The sequence below is a fragment of the Lucilia sericata genome, unplaced genomic scaffold, assembly GCF_015586225.1.
Source record: "Lucilia sericata isolate MDLA Ls3-8-SP2 unplaced genomic scaffold, ASM1558622v1 Contig000504F_arrow, whole genome shotgun sequence".
NCBI lineage: Eukaryota > Metazoa > Arthropoda > Insecta > Diptera > Calliphoridae > Lucilia > Lucilia sericata.
The window spans coordinates 290,094-315,413 of NW_023994518.1; the positions used below are offsets into that span (position 1 = coordinate 290,094).

The window sequence follows — 25,320 nt, forward strand, 5'->3', positions numbered from 1 at the left end:
TAGACTAGACTATAGACTAGACTATAGACTAGACTATAGACTAGACTATAGACTAGACTATAGACTAGACTATAGACTAGACTAGACTAGACTATAGACTAGACTATAGACTAGACTATAGACTAGACTATAGACTAGACTATAGACTAGACTATAGACTAGACTATAGACTAGACTATAGACTAGACTATAGACTAGACTATAGACTAGACTATAGACTAGACTATAGACTAGACTATAGACTAGACTATAGACTAGACTATAGACTAGACTATAGACTAGACTATAGACTAGACTATAGACTAGACTATAGACTAGACTATAGACTAGACTATAGACTAGACTATAGACTAGACTATAGACTAGACTATAGACTAGACTATAGACTAGACTATAGACTAGACTATAGACTAGACTATAGACTAGACTATAGACTAGACTATAGACTAGACTATAGACTAGACTATAGACTAGACTATAGACTAGACTATAGACTAGACTATAGACTAGACTATAGACTAGACTATAGACTAGACTATAGACTAGACTATAGACTAGACTATAGACTAGACTATAGACTAGACTATAGACTAGACTATAGGCTAGACTATAGACTAGACTATAGACTAGACTATAGACTAGACTATAGACTAGACTATAGACTAGACTATAGACTAGACTATAGACTAGACTATAGACTAGACTATAGACTAGACTATAGACTAGACTATAGACTAGACTATAGACTAGACTATAGACTAGACTATAGACTAGACTATAGACTAGACTATAGACTAGACTATAGACTAGACTATAGACTAGACTATAGACTAGACTATAGACTAGACTATAGACTAGACTATAGACTAGACTATAGACTAGACTATAGACTAGACTATAGACTAGACTATAGACTAGACTATAGACTAGACTATAGACTAGACTATAGACTAGACTATAGACTAGACTATAGACTAGACTATAGACTAGACTATAGACTAGACTATAGACTAGACTATAGACTAGACTATAGACTAGACTATAGACTAGACTATAGACTAGACTATAGACTAGACTATAGACTAGACTATAGACTAGACTATAGACTAGACTATAGACTAGACTATAGACTAGACTATAGACTTGACTATAGACTAGACTATAGACTAGACTATAGACTAGACTATAGAGTAAACTATAGACTAGACTATGGACTTTATAAAAGACTAGATTATAGAGTGGACTATTGACTAGACAAAAACTGAGCTATTACTGAATTAGAACTGAACTAGAACTGAACTAGAACTGAACTAGAACTGAACTAGAACTGAACTAGAACTGAACTAGAACTGAACTAGAACTGAACTAGAACTGAACTAGAACTGAACTAGAACTGAACTAGAACTGAACTAGAACTGAACTAGAACTGAACTAGAACTGAACTAGAACTGAACTAGAACTGAACTAGAACTGAACTAGAACTGAACTAGAACTGAACTAGAACTGAACTAGAACTGAACTAGAACTGAACTAGAACTAGAACTAGATCTGAACTAGAACTGAACTAGAACTGAAATAAAACTAAACTGAGCAGAGACAAGAACCCTTAGTAATCTTTGAACACAGTTAACTGTAGGGCATACAAATGTTCATCTAAGATCTGCCCATAACTTTGTATTATTGAATTATAAAAAAAGTGTATTTAAATTAAATACCATTATTGTCAACTAGTACTAAAAACAATGTTTAGTTAGTAGATACATATGTAGGTATATACATATGCGTTTGTATCTGAGTGTCATTACAATTTATATCATGTGTCTATTGGTAACTTCAGATTTCTGTGGTATGATTGTATTGATTGATATTTTAAACTGATTAAATGCCACTTGTCGGCATGTATTTTATTTATTGCTTTGTTAATTATAGCTGATATTTATGTATAGTATACATACGTATATATATGTATATGTATATTATACACATACAATATGTACATTAACAAATGCCTATCTGTCTATTTATTTAGTTATTTACTTAGTTAGTTAGTAAAGTAATTACATTGTAGTTTGTAAAAAACAACACATATAGGTAGTATATCATTTGTATTTATAAACTAATCAATATTAATTAGTTAATTATAAAGTTTTGTCTACTTTCAATTTAACAAAATTGACATTTTAACAAAGAAAAAAAAAAGAATAGTGGGTAGTTGAAGTTTTAAGGAGTACATATAATTAAAGAGTAATGTTAAACATGAACTTTTTAATAACTTTGGAGCTGGTGTAATTAATATAATGGATTTAATTGCGTATTTAAAATCTTTGAAGTGTTTGAATAATTTTTTTTAATTCAAACGGGAATCGATTTTAGGTTAAAAACAGTTTCAATAATATCAACCGATATTATAATATTGCTCCCTCTCTACGAGTATTCGTTGCAATCCAACAAACGTCATGGTCTATGAGGCTCCATTGCCAAATGCTCTGACATCAGAGCCTTAAACTGAAGTATGTACATAGTTCAGTTCAGTTCTAGTTCAGTTCTAGTTCAGTTCTAGTTCAGTTCTAGTTCAGTTCTAGTTCAGTCCTAGTTCAGTTCTAGTTCAGTTCTAGTTCAGTTCTAGTTCAGTTCTAGTTCAGTTCTAGTTCAGTTCTAGTTCAGTTCTAGTTCAGTTCTAGTTCAGTTCTAGTTCAGTTCTAGTTCAGTTCTAGTTCAGTTCTAGTTCAGTTCTAGTTCAGTTCTAGTTCAGTTCTAGTTCAGTTCTAGTTTGGTTCTAGTTTGGTTCTAGTTCAGTTCTAGTTCAGTTCTAGTTCAGTTCTAGTTCAGTTCTAGTTCAGTTTAGTCAGTTCTAGTTCAGTTCTAGTTCAGTTCTAGTTCAGTTCTAGTTCAGTTCTAGTTCAGTTCTAGTTCAGTTCTAGTTCAGTTCTAGTTCAGTTCTAGTTCAGTTCTAGTTCAGTTCTAGTTCAGTTCTAGTTCAGTTCTAGTTCAGTTCTAGTTCAGTTCTAGTTCAGTTCTAGTTCAGTTCTAGTTCAGTTCTAGTTCAGTTCTAGTTCAGTTCTAGTTCAGTTCTAGTTCAGTTCTAGTTCAGTTCTAGTTCAGTTCTAGTTCAGTTCTAGTTCAGTTCTAGTTCAGTTCTAGTTCAGTTCTAGTTCAGTTCTAGTTCAGTTCTAGTTCAGTTCTAGTTCAGTTCTAGTTCAGTTCTAGTTCAGTTCTAGTTCAGTTCTAGTTCAGTGCAGTTCTAGTTCAGTTCTAGTTCAGTTCTAGTTCAGTTCTAGTCAGTTCTAGTTCAGTTCTAGTTCAGTTCTAGTTCAGTTCTAGTTTCAGTTCTAGTTCAGTTTTCTAGTTCAGTTCTAGTTCCGTTCTAGTTCAGTTCATAGTCAGTTCTATGTTCAGTTCTAGTTCCGTTCTAGTTCAGTTCTAGTTCAGTTCTAGTTCAGTTGTCTAGTTCAGTTCAGTTCAGTTCTAGTTCAGTTCTAGTTCAGTTCTAGTTCGTTCTAGTTCAGTTCTAGTTCAGTTCTAGTTCAGTTCTAGTTCGTTCTTAGTTCAGTTCTAGTTCAGTTCTAGTTCGTTCTAGTTCAGTTCAGTTCAGTTCTAGTTCAGTTCTAGTTCAGTTCTAGTTCAGTTCTAGTTCAGTTCGATTCAGTTCTAGTTCAGTCTAGGTCTAGTTCCAGTTCTAGTTCAGTTCTAGTTCAGTTCTAGTTCAGTTCTAGTTTCAGTTCTAGTTCAGTTCTAGTTCAGTTCTAGTTCAGTTCTAGTTCAGTTCTAGTTCAGTTCTAGCTTCAGTTCTAGTTCAGTTCTAGTTCAGTTCTAGTTCAGTTCTAGTTCGTTCTAGTTCAGTTCTAGTTCAGTTCTAGTTCAGTTCTAGTTCAGTTCTAGTTCAGTTCTAGTTCAGTTCTAGTTCAGTTCTAGTTCAGTTCTAGTTCAGTTCTAGTTCAGTTCTAGTTCAGTTCTAGTTCAGTTCTAGTTCAGTTCAGTTCAGTTCTAGTTCAGTTCTAGTTCAGTTTCTAGTTCAGTTCTAGTTCAGTTCTAGTTCAGTTTCTAGTTCAGTTCTAGTTCAGTTCTAGTTCAGTTCTAGTTCAGTTCTAGTTCAGTTCTAGTTCAGTTCTAGTTCAGTTAGTTCAGTTCCAGTTCAGTTCTAGTTCAGTTCAGTTCTAGTTCAGTTCTAGTCAGTTCTAGTTCAGTTCTAGTTCTAGTTCAGTTCAGTTCTAGTTCAGTTCTATTTCAGAATCAGCTAGAATCCAAGATCCAAGGAAATTTTTTGACAATTGTTATATAGAGATATTTGTATGCAAATAATATTGAGAGTCTCTTCAGATATATCATCATGACCTATCTACTTCTCAGAACGACAATCTAGCAATCAACAAATCATTCTTACAATAAAATAAACACCTAATTTTCTTTTATCAATTTCTCATCAAAATTCTTTACAAATCAGCTGCAATTGATCTTTTTAGACAAAACCAAGGAAAACAATTTTAAACATTTATTCCTAAAGTGTTTGAAAATACATTTGTTACTATCACCGAACGAACAAATAACGTTTCATATTTTAGGCTTTTGGCTTTTGCAGAAACAACAACGTTTTTGAAGCAACCCACTCAACAAAAGATTATCACGACAACGATGATCTTACCAACTGAACAGTGCAACTCTAACAACATTTGCCATCACCTGTTAATAGAAAAATAAAAGTAGGAAAACAAAACAAAAAACTTTTACAAAATTCTTTAATGTGTTTTCCCAACCAACTTGAACTATAAGTTAAAGTATATTCTCTTGCTGTTTCTTTCTCACCGCCAACAATCTGTAAAAGCATTATTATCTACTTCTTCAAACATGTTCCGCCAAAATGTCTAATAATGAAAACTTTTATTTAAGGTTAAAGTTTAAATTCAATACCAACAGAAAATAGAAAAAATAAATAAAAATGCTAGAGAAAAAAATTGCTTTTTACAACATTAGACATTATTCATATTACTTACCAACAACAATATATTATTTATTTGGAGAATTTTTTTTCGTTTTTTTTTTTTTTTTTGCTGGTTGTTGCTGTTTTTGTTGTAGTCCAGTAAATTTACATAAATTTGTTTATTTAAGTTGTTCGTTTGTTGTTTTAAATCAACATAATTGATTTGTACCCTAAACACCAGATTGTTTTACTTGATTATTTAAGTTACATGATGTTGTTTAGAGATCTTGTTGGCTTTTCTTAGGATTTTTTTGCCGGTTGGGAATTATTATAATCAGTATTTGTAATTTAAGGAAAATTGGCACAAATTTTTAGGCACGCGAATGAATGTTTTTTTGTTGCATTATTTTTATCATGAAATTTGAATATTGTCATAGTTTTTATTCTTGAGAAGTGGGAAGATATTTTTATTTATTTATTGTTATTATTAATTGGCATTTATTGGACAAAGTATTATGGTTATTTTCACAAAATCCTATTCTACGAAGCGTAAATAGACGAATTAATAGAATTAGATGAGAGCGAATCTTGCGATAGTTCAGTTTTAGTTCAGTTTTAGTAGTTCAGTTCTAGTTCAGTTCTAGTTCAGTTCTAGTTCAGTTCTAGTTCAGTTCAGTTCTAGTTCAGTTCTAGTTCAGTTCTATTTCAGTTCTAGTTCAGTTCTAGTTCAGTTCTAGTTCAGTTCTAGTTCAATTCTAGTTCAGTTCTAGTTCAGTTCTAGTTCAGTTCTAGATCAGTTCTAGTTCAGTTCTAGTTCAGTTCTAGTTCAGTTCTAGTTCAGTTCTAGTTCAGTTCTAGTTCAGTTCTAGTTCAGTTCTAGTTCAGTTCTAGTTCAGTTCTAGTTCAGTTCTAGTTCAGTTCTAGTTCAGTTCTAGTTCAGTTCTAGTTCAGTTCTAGTTCAGTTCTAGTTCAGTTCTAGTTCAGTTCTAGTTCAGTTCTAGTTCAGTTCTAGTTCAGTTCTAGTTCAGTTCTAGTTCAGTTCTAGTTCAGTTCTAGTTCAGTTTCTAGTTCAGTTCTAGTTCAGTTCTAGTTCAGTTCTAGTTCAGTTCTAGTACAGTTCTAGTTCAGTTCTAGTTCAGTTCTAGTTCAGTTCTAGTTCAGTTCATTGACTCTTCAAAATTCAATAATTTCTCCTCATTAATAATATTAGGAATTCTTTATTGTAAGTTAATTTCCAGCTCCTAAGTAAAGTAATATTTCTTCCATTGAAGGCAAAAACCAAAAATATTTAAGACTAAAAGATATTTTGACACTTTTTGCATGCATGTCTGTCTTTCTGTCTATTTGTATATATGTCTGTCTTTCTTTATAAATGTATATTTTTACTGTCAATTATGTTTTTTGTCTTTTTTTTTCTCAACATTTTTTCGTGACATTTTCTGTCAAACTATGTTGTCTCTGTGTTTGTATTTTGTGACTATTTAAACTAAAATAAATATTTAATTTGCAACAAATATTCAATTAATAGTTGCGAAAAGTTTGATCGATTTTTTGTGATAAATTTTTTTTTTTTTTCAAAAATTTTATTTGAGGGAAACAAATAAAAAATGTTTAAATTGCATTTAATTGTTGTTTATGAAAAATGTCTATTTAATTTAGTGAAATATTTTTATATCTAAAATATTTCATCAATGTAGTCAGTACGTAGATTTATATATACTGATTTAATTTTATTTGAAAAAAAATGCCTTAAAACCAAATGGTGTGTGTGTGTAAATTTGCAAATGAAGTTAATTGTGCGAAAATTATTGCGTGTCTCTATACACACAGCAGTTGTAGAGTTGAAAAAAGATTTTAATTCTTTTTGTATTTTGCGAGTATTATTTCTGTTGCAACTTTAATTGGAAAAGCGTGATGTTGATGTTTGTTTACAAGCCAGCCAGAGAAGCTAGTCAGACAAACCAACCAACCAACTAACGAAATAAACTGCCACAAACAAACCTAACAACGTTCGCAAGTTACTACTCCAAAAATTGTAAAAAAGAGTAAAATAGATAGATAGATACATATAAATTTAAATGAATACCTGTGCAAACAAAGATAGTACGTATGTTGCATACAGATACGTTTACATTACTGACGGTGACTACCTCCACTACTGCTGCTAAAACTATTCCAGGCACCATCAAAACCACCATCATCACCGTTGTTATTATCATCTCCTCGACAGACTGCGGGGCAAGTAGACAGACTGCCAGGCTGTTTGGAGTGGAGAGTAGTTACTTACTTACGACTACTATCAGTTAAATGTTATCATTAAAGTTTAAACATTGAACAAGCCACCATTTTGCTGCGATAAATGAGAAGTTAAGAAAGCAGAGAACAAAACGGAAAAGGAGAAGGCAAACGACAGCCGGACGAAAGGGGGAGCAGACAGGAGGGGCAGCAAGCAAGGAAAGGGGAACGAACGAACGAACGAACAACGAACGACGAACGAACGAACGAACGAACGAACGAACGAACGAAACGAACGAAAACGAACGAACGAACGAACGAACGAACGAACGAACGAAACGAACGAACGAACGAACGAACGAACGAACGAACGAACGAACGAACGAACGAAGAACGACGAAAGACGAACGAACGAAGAACGAACGAACGAACGAACGAACGAACTAACTAACTACTAACTAACTAACTAACTAACTAACTACGAACTACTAACTACTACTAAACTAACTAACTAACTAACTAACTAACTAACTACTAACTAACTACTAACTAACTAACTAACTACTAACTAACTACTAACTAACTACTAACTACTAACTAACTAACTAACTAACTACTACTAACTAACTAACTAACTAAACTAACTAACTAACGACACCTACTAAGTAAACTAACTAAGTAACTAACTAACTAACTAACTAACTAACTAACTAACTAACTAACTAACTAACTAACTAACGAACTAACTAAGTAACTAACTAACTAACTACTAACTAACTAACTAACTAACTAACTACTACTAACTAACTACCTAACTAACTACCAATATAATGTCTTTTTGAGAGTTAACGTCATATTTCGTGAATTTATACGCGTTTTGACGAAGAAAATTAAAAATCGGTCTTTTAGTCTAAAATATGAGTGTCGTAAATCAAGGTTCTTTTCCAGTTTAAAGGCGTTTTAGGCAACCAACACTTCGTTGGTACCTGTGGACCTGATCTCTTTTCTAATTTTGAACTAAAATACCCATTTTTATGCATAACAATAAAATGTTGTTCGAAAATTTGCAAACCAGATCAACTAATAACATAAATGTATACTTATATCATATGCATCTCACAATGTTGCAATAATAATTCTCGCCTTTAATTCTTCACCATCATCATCAGACGGAGTCAGTATGTCTCGTCCATGATACCATCCATTTGCTAGACACTAGAAATTTAAATCATGAACAGCCATTCATTAAACTAAAAACGCATTGCCCGTAAACGTCAATCTAACTTTTGAACATCATGTTTCTAGTTGAACATCTAAATGTCTGGCAGAGCATTATAGATAATGGAACATGCAGTGAGAGAGAGGTAGAGAGGAAGAACTTAACAACATTGTCATGATATAAAGATTAAATGATGATCCGCATAATGAATATTGTTGAAATTTATATTAAATGAAAATTATATGCCATAAAGTATTAGAAATTATTAAAAGAAAAAACGGTTATAAGTAGAATATAAGTAATTGTTTATATTTTTTATTTTACATAAATATCTAGCATTAACCTACTTTGAAAAAATATCTATTATTTGTATTCAAGTAATACAAAGATCAAAATATCAATCCTAATTCTTAAAGGAAGAAAAAAGCAATTAATAACTTTTGGACTAAAATGAAAAAAATTATTCTTCAAAATCTGATTTAAATAATTACTTAATATCGTTGAATCTTTTACTTGTATTTAAACTCCGACATATAGATGTCGCCTTACTAGGTTTTGGAATTCAATTCGCCTAGAAACTTTAGTAGGGAACACAACCCAACTAAAACAACAACGTATTATTCGATTTTTGGTCATTTGAAATACGTTTGACGCAGTGCCAAATTGCTCTTTGGGGAAAAACATGAATGATCACAAACAGGCATGGAAAATCAAAATTTTTAAACAATACTAACTTATAACAAAAATAGTACTTTTTTAGGTTATAAAGTACTAAACTAAATTGAAGCTAAACAGACTATAGATCAGACTATAAAATAGTCTGATCTAGACTATAGACTAGACTATAGACTAAACTATAGACTAAACTATAGACTAAACTATAGACTAGACTATAGATTAGACTATAGACTAGACTATAGACTAGACTATAGACTAGACTATAGACTAGACTATAGACTAGACTATTGACTAGACTATAGACTAGACTATAGACTAGACTATAGACTAGACTATAGACTAGACTATAGACTAGACTATAGACTAGACTATAGACTAGACTATAGACTAGACTATAGACTAGACTATAGACTAGACTATAGACTAGACTATAGACTAGACTATAGACTAGACTATAGACTAGACTATAGACTAGACTATAGACTAGACTATAGACTAGACTATAGACTAGACTATAGACTAGACTATAGACTAGACTATAGACTAGACTATAGACTAGACTATAGACTAGACTATAGACTAGACTATAGACTAGACTATAGACTAGACTATAGACTAGACTATAGACTAGACTATAGACTAGACTATAGACTAGACTATAGACTAGACTATAGACTAGACTATAGACTAGACTATAGACTAGACTATAGACTAGACTATAGACTAGACTATAGACTAGACTATAGACTAGACTATAGACTAGACTATAGACTAGACTATAGACTAGACTATAGACTAGACTATAGACTAGACTATAGACTAGACTATAGACTAGACTATAGACTAGACTATAGGCTAGACTATAGACTAGACTATAGGCTAGACTATAGACTAGACAATAGACTAGACTATAGACTAGACTATAGACTAGACTATAGACTAGACTATAGACTAGACTATAGACTAGACTATAGACTAGACTATAGACTAGACTATAGACTAGACTATAGACTAGACTATAGACTAGACTATAGACTAGACTATAGACTAGACTATAGACTAGACTATAGACTAGACTATAGACTAGACTATAGACTAGACTAGACTATAGACTAGACTAGACTAGACTAGACTAGACTAGAGACTAGACTAGACTAGACTAGACTAGACTAGACTATAGACTAGACTAGACTATAGACTAGACTAGACTATAGACTAGACTATAGACTAGACTAGACTATAGACTAGACTAGACTAGACTAGACTATAGACTAGACTAGACTAGACTAGACTAGACTATAGACTAGACTATAGACTAGACTATAGACTAGACTATAGACTAGACTATAGACTAGACTATAGACTAGACTATAGACTAGACTATAGACTAGACTATAGACTAGACTATAGACTAGACTATAGACTAGACTATAGACTAGACTATAGACTAGACTATAGACTAGACTATAGACTAGACTATAGACTAGACTATAGACTAGACTATAGACTAGACTATAGACTAGACTATAGACTAGACTATAGACTAGACTATAGACTAGACTATAGACTAGACTATAGACTAGACTATAGACTAGACTATAGACTAGACTATAGACTAGACTATAGACTAGACTATAGACTAGACTATAGACTAGACTATAGACTAGACTATAGACTAGACTATAGACTAGACTATAGACTAGACTATAGACTAGACTATAGACTAGACTATAGACTAGACTATAGACTAGACTATAGACTAGACTATAGACTAGACTATAGACTAGACTATAGACTATAGACTAGACTATAGACTAGCCTATAGACTAGACTATAGACTAGACTATCGACTAGACTATAGACTAGACTATAGACTAGACTATAGACTAGACTATAGACTAGACTATAGACTAGACTATAGACTAGACTATAGACTAGACTATAGACTAGACTATAGACTAGACTATAGACTAGACTATAGACTAGACTATAGACTAGACTATAGACTAGACTATAGACTAGACTATAGACTAGACTATAGACTAGACTATAGACTAGACTATAGACTAGACTATAGACTAGACTATAGACTAATATAGACTAGACTATAGACTAGACTATAGACTAGACTATAGACTAGACTATAGACTAGACTATAGACTAGACTATAGACTAGACTATAGACTAGACTATAGACTAGACTATAGACTAGACTATAGACTAGACTATAGACTAGACTATAGACTAGACTATAGACTAGACTATAGACTAGACTATAGACTAGACTATAGACTAGACTATAGACTAGACTATAGACTAGACTATAGACTAGACTATAGACTAGACTATAGACTAGACTATAGACTAGACTATAGACTAGACTATAGACTAGACTATAGACTAGACTATAGACTAGACTATAGACTAGACTATAGACTAGACTATAGACTAGACTATAGACTAGACTATAGACTAGACTATAGACTAGACTATAGACTAGACTATAGACTAGACTATAGACTAGACTATAGACTAGACTATAGACTAGACTATAGACTAGACTATAGACTAGACTATAGACTAGACTATAGACTAGACTATAGACTAGACTATAGACTAGACTATAGACTAGACTAGACTAGACTATAGACTAGACTATAGACTAGACTATAGACTAGACTATAGACTAGACTATAGACTAGACTATAGACTAGACTATAGACTAGACTATAGACTAGACTATAGACTAGACTATAGACTAGACTATAGACTAGACTATAGACTAGACTATAGACTAGACTATAGACTAGACTATAGACTAGACTATAGACTAGACTATAGACTAGACTATAGACTAGACTATAGACTAGACTATAGACTAGACTATAGACTAGACTATAGACTAGACTATAGACTAGACTATAGACTAGACTATAGACTAGACTATAGACTAGGCTATAGACTAGACTATAGACTAGACTATAGACTAGACTATAGACTAGACTATAGACTAGACTAGACTATAGACTAGACTATAGACTAGACTATAGACTAGACTATAGAATAGACTATAGACTAGACTATAGACTAGACTATAGACCAGACTATAGACTAGACTATAGACTAGACTATAGACTAGACTATAGACTAGACTATAGACTAGACTATAGACTAGACTATAGACCAGACTATAGACTAGACTATAGACTAGACTATAGACCAGACTATAGACTAGACTATAGACTAGACTATAGACCAGACTATAGACTAGACTATAGACTAGACTATAGACTAGACTATAGACTAGACTATAGACTAGACTATAGACTAGACTATAGACTAGACTATAGACTAGACTATAGACTAGACTATAGACTAGACTATAGACTAGACTATAGACTAGACTATAGACTAGACTATAGACTAGACTATAGACTAGACTATAGACTAGACTATAGGCTAGACTATAGACTAGACTATAGACTAGACTATAGGCTAGACTATAGGCTAGACTATAGACTAGACTATAGACTAGACTATAGACTAGACTATAGACTAGACTATAGACTAGACTATAGACTAGACTATAAACTAGACTATAGATTAGACTATAAACTAGACTGTAAACTAGACTATAAACTAGAATATAAACTAGACTACAAACTATACTATAAACTAGACTATAAACTAGACTATAAACTAGACTATAAACTAGACTATAAACTAGCCTATAAACTAGACTATAAACTAGACTATAGACTGGACTATAAACTAGACTATAAACTAGACTATAGACTACTCTGTGACCAATTTATACTGAAATTTCACAGAAATATTGTGATGCTGCCGCATGAAAAATGTACTAAAGTACTGAATTTTCCATGCCAGGTCGCATTTTACTTTACTTTTACCAAAAAAAAGAACAATTGTACAATGAACATACTTTGCCAGCCCTGATAATAACAATAACATATCACTGACACAAGCAGCGCTGCTTAAATACACCTTGGTTTTTTTTATTCAATTCATTTGCAATATGTATGTTAATTATGTTATTTGTAACATGTATGTATTTGGGTTTCTTTTTGTTTAAATTTCGATCCGTCGGATTTTTAGTAAATTATACTTTTATTTTTCATACAAAATATGGAAACACAATGACACTGTGTTGAGGTATTGACACTGAGCTTTTCACTAATTTGGCACAAATTTTTGCTATTTTTTTATTATATTTTTATTTTGTATTGATGAATTAATAGTTTAAAACACTTTTTAATCGTTTTAATAACAATTTATTTGTTTAATTTTAACTAATTTGCAATTTTTACACGGACATTTGACCAATTGAAGTTCGCGTGCCGGCAGCTAAAAGAAAACTAAACAAGAACAAGACAAAGTTGAAATGTAAACAAACAGAAAGCAATAACAACAATAGAAGTGATTGAAAGGTTTAAGGAATTAGCTAAGACAACAACCATTGTAAGTATTTATAGAATTTAGTTAAGACATTAACAAAAACAATAAACTACCCAGAGAACAGTTTTATGAGGAGTAAAAACAATGTTGTCAATATCAATTATAATTTAAACTACAACGCGTATGTTTTTTTAATAAGTATTTTTTTCTTTATTTTATTTCATTTATCATTTTTATTTATTAGTTTATTTTTCCTTGCAAGTTTCCTTCATATATTTAAATATGGTATTTTTTTTCTTTATTATATTAGAATTAGTTGTTTTTCTTTATTATAATATCATACATATTGAACATTAATTATTTGTTTATATTTGAAATTAGTATTTTTAATTAATATTATTTATTTGTTGTTGTTGTTTGTTTGTAATGCATGCAATTATATTTAATATTAAATTTATTATTTTAAAGTTAAAATCTCATTTTTTATTTTTCTTTTATTAAATATATATTTTTTTTTATTATAATTATTTGCAATAATTAGCTGCTTATGGAATAAATAAGTCGTTTTCCTTTATTATTTTCTTTACAACATTTTCTGAAGATTTTTTTTCTTTAAATATTTATATATATTTTATATATATATTTATAATATATAATTATATAATTAGTTTAATGCCTTATTTAGTTAATTCACAAAAAGTTTATATTTTCGGTTAATTCTTTAAAAAAAGATATTATGTATTTTTAAGAAAATTACACATGCATATTTTGTTTAATAATTTTTTTTTTAATTTCTATATAATAATATATATAAGTAATTAGAAAATTATTATTAATTAATATACACATAGACAGTTTGCTTTAAATTTGTATTTTTTTATGTATAATACACATTTATTAATTGTAATACTTTTGGTATGAATTTTATTTTATTAATTTGAAATCGTTGGAACTTTTGTGTGTGTTAAAAAAAAACGAAAAAAATTATTTTATTTAAAAAACTGAAAATTTGTTTTTATCTGTAGTTTTAATTAATATCAGTACTATTTTTTTATACAATTTTTACAGTTTTATTTTTTTATTTTATTTGTTTTGGAGAAGCACTTGTAAAATTTATTTCATTTTCAAATTGTTGTTTTTTCTTTTTTTTATATATATGGACTTAATTTTGTCTTAAATTATTAATTTTCAAATAATAAAAATATGTTTTTACCCGTATTATCACTATTTTGTTGTATTTTTTATTTGAAATATTGTTTAAATTGAAAATTTTTTAAAAAAAATATTGAAATATTTTAAGGACTTTTTATTAAGTTGAAATACTTTATTAATATAAAATTTTTTATATATAAAAAATCTGGGGACTATATTTAAAACTCTTTATCTTTATAACAATATAATATTTTGCTTTAAAATCCCCTGTAAATTATAAATATGAAAAAAATGTAACTAATTTGTATCATAATGGGTAATGCCTCAAAAACCCTTCTACCGATTTTAAATATTTTGACAAAGAATTATATATTCAGTTTTAAAAGTATGAAAACCTATTTTGCAACAAAAAATTATTAAAAATATAAAAGTTTAAAGCAATTTTTAAGAAATATAAACGTTTTTCCAATATTTTCAAATCCGATTATAGTAAACTCGGTTATTAAAAACAATTTTTTCATGGCCCGTCATTTTGAAAACTATTTTCATACATAAAACACCTCTTTTAATAAAATCGGTTATAAGGAAACTACTTTTTCAGTCCCTCAAGTTATTTTTTCCTTTTTTTATAATGAACTTTAAAAATTTATGTTGAAATCATAAGAAAATATTCAGCTTGCAACACGGACAACAAATATTTAAAAGAAATTTGTATGGAAAACATTCTAAATTTTAAAATTTCCCATAAAAAATATCACACAAGTTTTCCAAATCATAAAATTTTAAAAAATGATGGCCAGTAATAAGAAAATATTAATTTCAAATTTACTTTTGATGAAATTAATATTTTATGAAAATTTTTTAAATTTTGCCTTATATATCAATATTTCCTTTTTTTTGGTTTCATGCATGCATTTTTTTTTTGTATTACAAAATAAACAATTAGTAATATTTGTTTTAAATAATTTTTATTTCTATAAGCGTAAAATGTATTTTTGTTCACTTATACTAAATCGTTATTATTATAATTACTAAACTAATTATTAATTTATTTCATTAAAATAATTACAAAGCTTATTATATTTTTAATTATATTAGTATGTATTAATAATTAAACATTCAAAAATACTAAAGAACAATTTTATTCAATGACAAATGTTTAAAAAACATGCCGTTTTATAAAATGAGGTCAAAATTATAAGTTAAAGATTAAATTTGTTTGAAAAAAAGTAGCCAAAATTTTCTACATTGTATAAATTAAAATACAAAATTAATTTTGATTAAATAAAATTGTTAATTGTTAAACAAAATAAAAATAAATTTCAGACAAGTATTTCTTTATTGAAATCTAAAAATTTTAATAAACTATTTTTCATAAATATTTCCTAAAATCTGCAAAATTAAAGGTCTGGGTTAAATTAGTGCATTTGAGATCTATATCATTCGATATTAAAAAAGAAATTTAATACATTTTATTTTAATATCGAAATTTGTTTTCGTTGCGAAAGCTTGTTGGGTCTCTGCAACCGAATTACCACATTCGTGATTGAGTAAAATAGATCACAATATCGACCAAGTAATTATTGCCAAAAGTTCGATACGAATATGATTTCCATTCGAAAGCTTATTCAAATATGTTTGCGATAACTTAGCCCCTGATTTGATTTAACCATTTAGTTGAACTTACAATTTTTACTTTCAAAATACTTATAATGCAGACATTTATGCATTAAGTAAATAGAATATCACAAAATATACACAATATTTCAATAAAACTGAAAACACAGCTTTCTCATTAGATGAATAATAAATCACTTATTAAAATGTGAAAACTTATATGCTTGGTAGTATCGTTAAGCTGTTGAATAAGGTTCCAAACAATTTTGTTCTAAGTTCAGTTAAGGTGTATTTACTTTAATTTTTGAAATGTCGACTTTTCGAACTTTCAGACTTTTTTTTCGACTTTTTTGATTTTTTTCGACTTTTTTACTTTTCGATTTTTTATTTGCAAAATGAATCGTTCCAATGTTTCTTACAAGATAGTCGATTCATCGACTATATTAAGAAAAAAGTCTATTTCGACCTATCGAATTTTTCCGACAAAAAGTTGATTCTTTAATTACTTTAAGTCGATTCAATAAAACTTTGGTAAAAATATGTACCGCCACTAATTTTTCATACTCTTTTTACCAAGCTCTATTAAATTAGTTGTTGACAACACTGTAAACAATTTTCAAATTAATTTGAAGCCTATAAATATGCTTTACTATACATATTTTCATTTCATGGCATTGGGTAAAAATATATATCTCGTTGAGAACATTTACTTCAAGTTTTTCTCTGGTAGCACTTCAAACAATTTGTGTTTTTGTAGCAAACACGAGATGCGAAAAATACATTGCTGTTTGACAAACCAGAATTTCCTAGATCGTCAAACATACGTACATATATCAAATGGGACATCAAACAGAATCTGTTTGAACGAAAAATTCTGCATTTTTACGAGCAGTTGCATGTTTTGCACCAATTTTTGGATTAAAAAATGTAAGTACATTACATGTTAAATAATTATTTGTCTCCAAAAAGAAAGAGGAGGCATCATGATGGTCTCGTGCAAGAATGCCCACAAGAGAGTGGCAATTGTATATCTTCCCTGGAGGACATGCCTAGGGTTAAAAGAAGATACACAGACTATAGATTAGACTATACAATAGACTAGTGACTATATAATAGACTAAACTATATTATAGACTAGGCTATCGACCACATTATAGATTAGACTATAGACTTGATTACAGACTAGACTATAGACTAGAATATAGACTAGACTATAGACTGGACTATAGACTGGACTATAGACTAGACTATAAACTATACTAAACTATAAACTAGACTATAGACTAGACTATAAACTAGACTATACTTTAGACTAGACTATATACTAGACTTGATTATAGACTAGGCTTTAGACTAGACTATAGAATAAACTATAGACTAGGCTATAGACTTGACTATAGACAAGACTATAGGCTAGACAATAGACTTGACTATAGGCTAGACTATAGACTTGACTATAGACTAGATAATAGACTAGACTATAGACTTGACTAGACTATTGACTAGACTATAGAATAAACTATAGACTAGACTATAGAGTTGACTATAGACTAGACTATAAACTATAGACTAGATAATAGACTAGACTAGGGTATTGACTACACTATTGACTAGACTATAGACTAGACTATAGACTAGACTATAGACTAGACTATAGACTAGACTATAGACTAGACTATAGACTAGACTATAGACTAAACTATAGACTAGACTATAGACTTGACTATACACTACACCATAGACTAAACTTTAGATTAGACTAATTCGGTCGCGATATTAGACCTAAATATTCCCAATAATTCATTTTCGAAGCAATGACCAACAACAAAAACCGAATGAAGCCAAATTCTCAATCAGGTGTTGTTGTAACAGTGACACGTGTAAAGTCGTCGGTGTTGTTGAGTTGACAATCCTTGGTCGTTGAGCTTCGAGTTTTTCCGGTGCGAGGTAACGATTGTCGTGGCAGTTACCCTATGATCGAAAATAGGTGTTTGTACAAAAAACCCAAATTGTAAGAAAACGAAGAAGTAAAAATTCCATTTTATTTCAATGCTTTACGATTGTGTGTATGTATTCTGCAAAGTCGTCAAACGGAGAAAATTTCAATTCGAATTGAAATGCTGAATGAAGGGGTGAATGTAAAATCGGTCATGGCCGACCATATAATACCCTATACCAGAGGGATTTACGTTTACATTAAAGTCATTTATGCAGAATTTTATCGTGATACTAGTGTTTATAAGTGAATTATTCACCCCTATACTGCCTTTCAGTTCTAATCGAAATTTTTCTCCGTTTGGCAACCTTGGTATTCTGCATTTCGATTCGAAGCTTCTTTTTCTTATGATTCCGTTTTTTTTTTTTTTTTTTTTTGGAATACCAATTTCGATCGTAGTGTAACTGAATGCGGAAATGTAATTGAAATGCAGAATAGGGATGCTTGTCTTTCAAGTCCTTTTCTAAAGGGCACTTTGTATGGAAGCTTGGGTGAAATGAGGCCCGATCATTACGAAAATTGGCAGTAACATTTAGGCTTATACAAAACTGAATTGCAACTTTGTTCCATAGAACGAGTGTCGACTTCATAACGCTTCCACAGAACCAGTTCTGAATGTGACAATTTCGAACAAAAATCATTGGTCTCAACGCCAAAATAGAACGAATACCGTCTATAATCTGTGGAACTAATACAATTTTTCCTGGATGTGCCGATTTTTGTACAGATACTAGAACATTTAGCATAATTACGAGCTCAAGAGTACCATTTGGGAGGGTGCAGTTGTATGGGAACTAGGTGATAGGCTTCGTCCTTTTATCAAATTATCTTAAAAACTGCGACCTGTAGCGTGCATACAAGGTTTGTATGGACACACAAACGTACGGACAGAAGGTCATAGTTCAATCGACTCAAAAAGTGTTTCCGAGACGATTGGTAGGACTAATATTTTTGGATGTTGCAAACATCAGCACAAATACCCTCCCCACTATAGTGGTATAATACTCACTGTTATCAAAAAACTGAAGTAGGATGGGAAGAAATTCTGAAAATCAAATTTCAACTTTGAATGACAGATAAATAACAGGATCATGTGTTTTTTATAGGGCTCGAGAAGGAGATTCTTTACATGAATAAAAACATGGAAATAGGATTGTTTTTCAGGGACCTTCGACCGCGCCCCTGGTGAACCCATGATAACATTTCCTCTTTGCCGTTTAAAAGTTACAGAATAACTTTTTCGATAATACTATTTCATAAAACTAGTATCGATTCCAAAACACTTTCATGGAACCTGTTCCTAAGATGTAAATTTCGTTAAATTAGAACGAATAGAAACTAGAAACTGTTACATTTTTCCCTGGGAATTGAAAATTTTTAAAATAAAGAAACACGTATTTTTGCATATAGTATTCCGGAAACGATTAAAATTTTTATTTTTTTTATATATAAAAAAAAAAAAGAAAACTAGCTTTTTAATGAATTTTGTTCAATACATTCTTAACAGCCAGTTAAATATAATTTAGGTTTTTTTTTCAAAATTCTTAACGAACACTGCTAGAATAAGCAAAATTTTACTTGTTATAAGTTAAACCAAAACAAATTTATAAAAATAATAATAATTTTGGTGCTAAAATTAAAATAAAAAAGAATCACAAAAAAACTGTGTATTTTCAGTGTTTTTTTAAAAAGTTTTTTTTTTAATGTTTTGTAGCTGTATTTTTTTTTTATTAATTATTTAATACATACTTTTATCGTTTTGTTTTGTTTTTTTTTTTAATTAAATGTAAAATTAAACTTAATTGTTGGTTTTGTTTTATTTATTATTATTTAATATTAAAACTAACTATGTACATTAATAATCATAAGATTTATTATTATTATTATATATATATTTTTATAAAAAAAAATTTTTAATATAAAGTTTATGTTTGAGATATTTTTTTTGTTTTTTTGTTCAAATTAAAAGTATAAAATTAACGGCAATACTAAGAGGTAAAGCGTTAAGAAAACAAAAAATAAGAACAAAAAAATGTAAAGAAAAACAGCTGGGATTATAAACATTATTAAAGTATTTACTTTTTTTTTAAAGAAAAAGAAAATTAAATTAAAAAAATTATAATAATAATAAAAAAAAAAAAGAATTTAAATAAAAAAAATTTAGAGATCTTGAAAATAAGATCCTTTTTTTTTTGTTTTAAGATGATAACAATATAAAAAAAAAATTGTTTATGTTGTTTTAGGTTTTTCCTTTTTTAACATTTTAAAGACAAGGAAAAAATTGTGTTTTTTTTTTCTTTCTTACTTTTGCTTTTGTAAAAGAGATGAAGAGTAGTAGTAGGAGGAGAGTTTTGTTTTGTTTTTAAGTTAATTTTTTTTTACTTCATATATTATTATTATTATTATCAATATTATTTATAACTAATTATTATAATTTTATACATTTTGTTTAAGCATAAATGTAAGTTGTTGTTTTTTGTGTGTTTTAATTTATTATATATTTATATAGGGAGTTGTTTTTTTTTATTTATTTAATAGTATTATAGTGTGTTTTTTTTTTTTTTGTTTAATTTTCCATTTTTTAACATTAAATGATAAAAATTAAATATTACAAAGAAAATCTAATTTGTTTTTTTATATACTAAAGTTTTGTTTGTTGTTGTTGTTTTTAGTTTTTTTTAGTTTTATCATACAATGCTAACAAAAATCTGGTCTCATAAGAACTATTCAGTTTTTTTTTTCAGTTTGTTTTGAATCTTTTTGTTTGTTTTGTTTATTGCGTGTGAGTGAGTGAGTGAGTGTGTGGTTTGTAATAGTGTAAATGTATGAAATTTTTGTGGAAATTAAAAAAAAAATATTTAAAAATGTGTTTAAGGAAAGTTAGGAGAGTGTTTTTAAAAAACGATTTTTTCAAAATCATAAAAAAATTTCAATTTTGTACAAAATTTTCAAACAGTTAAACAAACCATTTTATTTACTTCATAATAAAGTTGTTTTTTTTATAAATTTTTACCAATTTTTAAACTTTAAAACCAACTGTTTAATCTTTTTTTAATAACTTCATATTTATGTTGTTTTTTCCATAAAGTTTTCTGAAATTTGCTAAAAAAAAATGTTATTGAAAGCGTGAAAATACAAAATTTTCTTTATATACAATACAAGGTTCTAGTAAATGTTCCATTTCAAACAGAAGCATACGATAATCGAACGACAAATGTTACATTTAAGCTTAATTTCGAAAATGATCTAAACGAAAGCTTTTACGATCAGATATCAGACTTAATTTGGCAACTGTTTAAAAGCACTAAAAGCCGTCTTTAAACTAAGTTTAAGCAAATAACTTAAACCTAAATTCTGTAATTTAAAAGACAGCTGCTTAGTCCAGACTGAAAACTTAAGCAGTAGAGTTAAAAGTGCTTCCCAAACCATTTAGAAACTAACAACTTCTTTTAATAAATTTGAAAGAAAAATCTCATAAAAATCGCTTAAAAACACTACATTTTTCAAACTCTCCTTAACAGTTATTTTCAATAATTTTAAGTTTTTTTTTTGTTGTTATTTGAAAAGTAAACCGTTAAGCTCACAACTATTTTTTTTAAATTACTTTAATTATAAATAAAAAAGCGTTTTGTTTTAAGGATGTGTGTGTGTGTTTTTTGTAATTTACCCAGAAATCTGTTTTAAATATTTTAATTTAAAAAAAATCTAAGAAAAACCAGCCATTTTGTAAATTGTTTACAGCATTTGTTTTCTTTTCATATTTTTTCTCTAAACTAGCTGTTGTTTTTCTTATTTTCAAATTTAAAACTGTATTCATTGTGGAATGGTATTTTGTAGATGTTGTTGTTGTTGTTGTTGTTGTTGTTATTATTGTTGTAGTACGTACACAAAAAGTATATTATCTTTATTGTCTCTCTTCAAATAGTTCAAACAGCAGCAAATAATTGCTCTAAATTTGTGAAACTTTTCTTGTTATTGTGTTTGTTGTTCTTTTTCACATCTCCTTTTTCATCTACTTTATCTTCTTCATCATCTTCATCATCATCATCATCATCGTTGTTGGGGCGACTTTTATTAAGTTTTAACAAAGTTTTCGCCACATCTTTGATATTTACATTGATTATTTGTTGAATATCCATTGTTTTGAAGACCCTAAATGGTAGTTATCTTGCCTCGTCTCACCTATTGATTGTCGTGGTGTTGCTATTGTTGTTGTTGTTGTTTGTGTTTTGTATATTATTTGTATTGGCCATTAAAGTCGTTGTGTTGTTGGCGGAAGAACCATTTGCTGAAGAGCTACTATTTACCGTTGCTGTACTATTTGCATTATTTAAACTGCTAACGACTGTAGAAGCATTATCCATATTTAAAACATTGTTGGCGGATTTAAGATCGCTCACAGAATGACTAATGTTTGTTAGAGAGGTGGTTGATGAGTTGATGTCCCCTCCCAGGGATGAAGATGAGTGCTGCTGCTGCTGCATATGCATAGAACCATCGCTGTTATTATTATTATTACTTAAAGCATTTAGCGTGGCTCCCAGGGGGTTGCTAGTGGTGGAGGTGATTTGATTTGCATTGAGTTGCGTGGACTGTGAGACAACTTGCAATGTGGTGGTTCCAGCTCCCGCGGATGTTGTATTATTGTGGCTGTTATTACTTGCCGCTGAGACGGTAGCTACAGGCACTGTTCGCATATTGGCGAATATGGCTTGATTGTTGGCAATGCGACTACGTAAAACAGCATGTGTCATACCTTGAGGACCAATTTGTACCTGCATTTGGCCAGCGTTATTCTTCTGCAAGGGTTTTACATTCAACAAGCTGGTATACAATACCCTTTTGTTGTTATCACCCGTATTGGATCCCACCGAAGTGGCAGTCACTGTGCCCAACCCGGTTGCACTGTTTGTATTGTTATCCACTTGTGCGGCCCCAATAATATTTAATATTCGCTCTCTCTTCAATTTACCCGTTTGCTGTAACAATTGTTGTGGCAATAGTTGTTGTTGTTGCTGCATGTTGGCTTTATTTAATACCACTGTCTGTTGTTGTTGTGCCTGCTGTTGCAGTTGCTGCTGTTGTTGAGGATTTGTGGGCAACAAAATTTAATTTCAAATTGAGTTATTTGTTTGGTGGAGCTTTTGTGCTGCCGTCTGCAATTCTGAAGCATTTGTAATTGTAAATTTGTCGCAGCTCCTCCACTAGAACTTGTGGTTAAATAATTTTTATTGCCCTGTTGTGAGGCTTGCGATGTTATTAGGCCGCCCGTTGGTTGTAAACTGTAATTATGATTAGCTGCTATGGCAGCAGCTGTATTATGCTTTTGCTGCAGCTGCTGTTGTTGTTGCTGCTGTTGTTGATGTGGCTGTAGATTTACTTCTGAGACTAGTAGAGGAAGGAGGGGCATGTTAATAACTTTCCACCAGGTAATTTTTGTATTTGCTGTTGTTGTTGCTGCTGTTGGTGGTGCTGTTGATGTTGTGTGTTATAAGTTACAGCCGTTGTTGTTGTTGTGTCCTGGCCACTTATTGTTACATAACACCGGACAAATCATCATCTTGTGTTTGTTGTTGCTGTTGCAACAATTGCGGTTGTTGTTGTACAATTTTTCGTTGTGAAAATTTACGATTTAATAGCAACTTGTTGATGTCTTTTTTGTTGAATAAGCAGAATTTAGGAAGAAATGAAAAGAAAGAAAAAAACATATTAGCATAAATGTTATATTTTGCAATAAAAGATTCTTATTTATATTCAATTGTAAGGAGTAGCTACTTATGATGTACTAATCTTAAAAAAAATTTGAAAAAATATACTCATTTCTCACAAAAAATAGTATAGAAATAAAAAACAGTAACTTCACCAAGTATACTCGAACTGAACTAGAACTGCAGTAGAACTGAACTAGAACTGAACTAGAACTGAACTAGAACTGAACTAGAACTGAACTAGAACTGAACTAGAACTGAACTAGAACTGAACTAGAACTGAACTAGAACTGAACTAAACTGAACTAGAACTGAACTAGAACTGAACTAGAACTGAAATAGAACTAAACTAGAACTGAACTAGAACTGAACTAGAACTGAACTAGAACTGAACTAGAACTGAACTAGAACTGAACTAGAACTGAACTAGAACTGAAGTAGAACTGAACTAGAACTGAACTAGAACTGAACTAGAACTGAACTAGAACTGAACTAGAACTGAACTAGAACTGAACTAGAACTGAACTAGAACTGAACTAGAACTGAACTAGAACTGAACTAGAACTGAACTAGAACTGAACTAAACTGAACTAGAACTGAACTAGAACTGTACTAGAACTGAACTAGAACTGAACTAGAACTGAACTAGAACTGAACTAGAACTGAACTAGAACTGAACTAGAACTGAACTAGAACTGAACTAGAACTGAACTAGAACTGAACTAGAACTGAACTAGCACTGAACAAGAACTTTTAATGTGTTTTCTCATTTAAATTCAACTCACCTGTGCTCTCGGGACCATTTAGCTGCCTCTTCTGAGCCGGACGACTTGTCCAGACTATTTTATTGCCAGTTCCCGCAACCGTACCATCAGTATTTGCGGTGCCCGTCAACATACCGGCAGGATTGGTCGTTACATTTGTCGAACCTATTTGACGCCAAACAATTTGTTGTGTCGCCTGACCGACCAGTTGTTGCTGTTGTTGTTGCGACAGCTGCTGAACGGCATTGCGAGCTGATGTCGTAACGATTAAGGGACCCGTCGATGTCGAACCATTGCCACCCGTTGCCGAACTTATGTGTTGAACACCGGCAATATTTTGTACTGTTAATTGTTGACCACTACTTGTATTAATGATATTAACACCCTGAGTGCCTGAAGTAACGGATACGGGAGCTTTTTGTAGGTAGATCTTTTGTGAACCGGCTGTAATAACATCGCCAGATGATGTTGTATAAATCATTTGTCCACCAGCGTTATTGACAGATGATGCACCGATGGGGGTTAGTGTGGGATGGCGCATTATTGTTGCTGCTGTGGTAGCTGATGATGTTGGGACGTATTGGGCTATAACTGGGGCGGCGGATGTATTGACCAGATCT

The 25,320-nt window shown here is 30.5% G+C and overlaps 1 protein-coding gene and 1 pseudogene across 1 annotated transcript; both read right to left on the reverse strand.

The window, feature by feature from the left end:
- Positions 1-22,355: 22,355 nt before the first annotated feature.
- On the reverse strand, positions 22,356-23,760 carry LOC119605622 (annotated as a pseudogene).
- Positions 23,761-23,762: 2 nt separating this feature from the next.
- LOC119605623 lies at positions 23,763-25,313 on the reverse strand. Its single transcript, XM_037958838.1, has 2 exons — positions 24,722-25,313; positions 23,763-23,881 (listed from the first exon to the last, which is right to left on the reverse strand). The coding sequence occupies exons 1-2, from the start codon at positions 25,239-25,241 to the stop codon at positions 23,763-23,765; spliced, it is 639 nt and encodes a 212-aa protein (XP_037814766.1). The 5' UTR covers positions 25,242-25,313.
- Between the last annotated feature and the right edge of the window lie 7 nt (positions 25,314-25,320).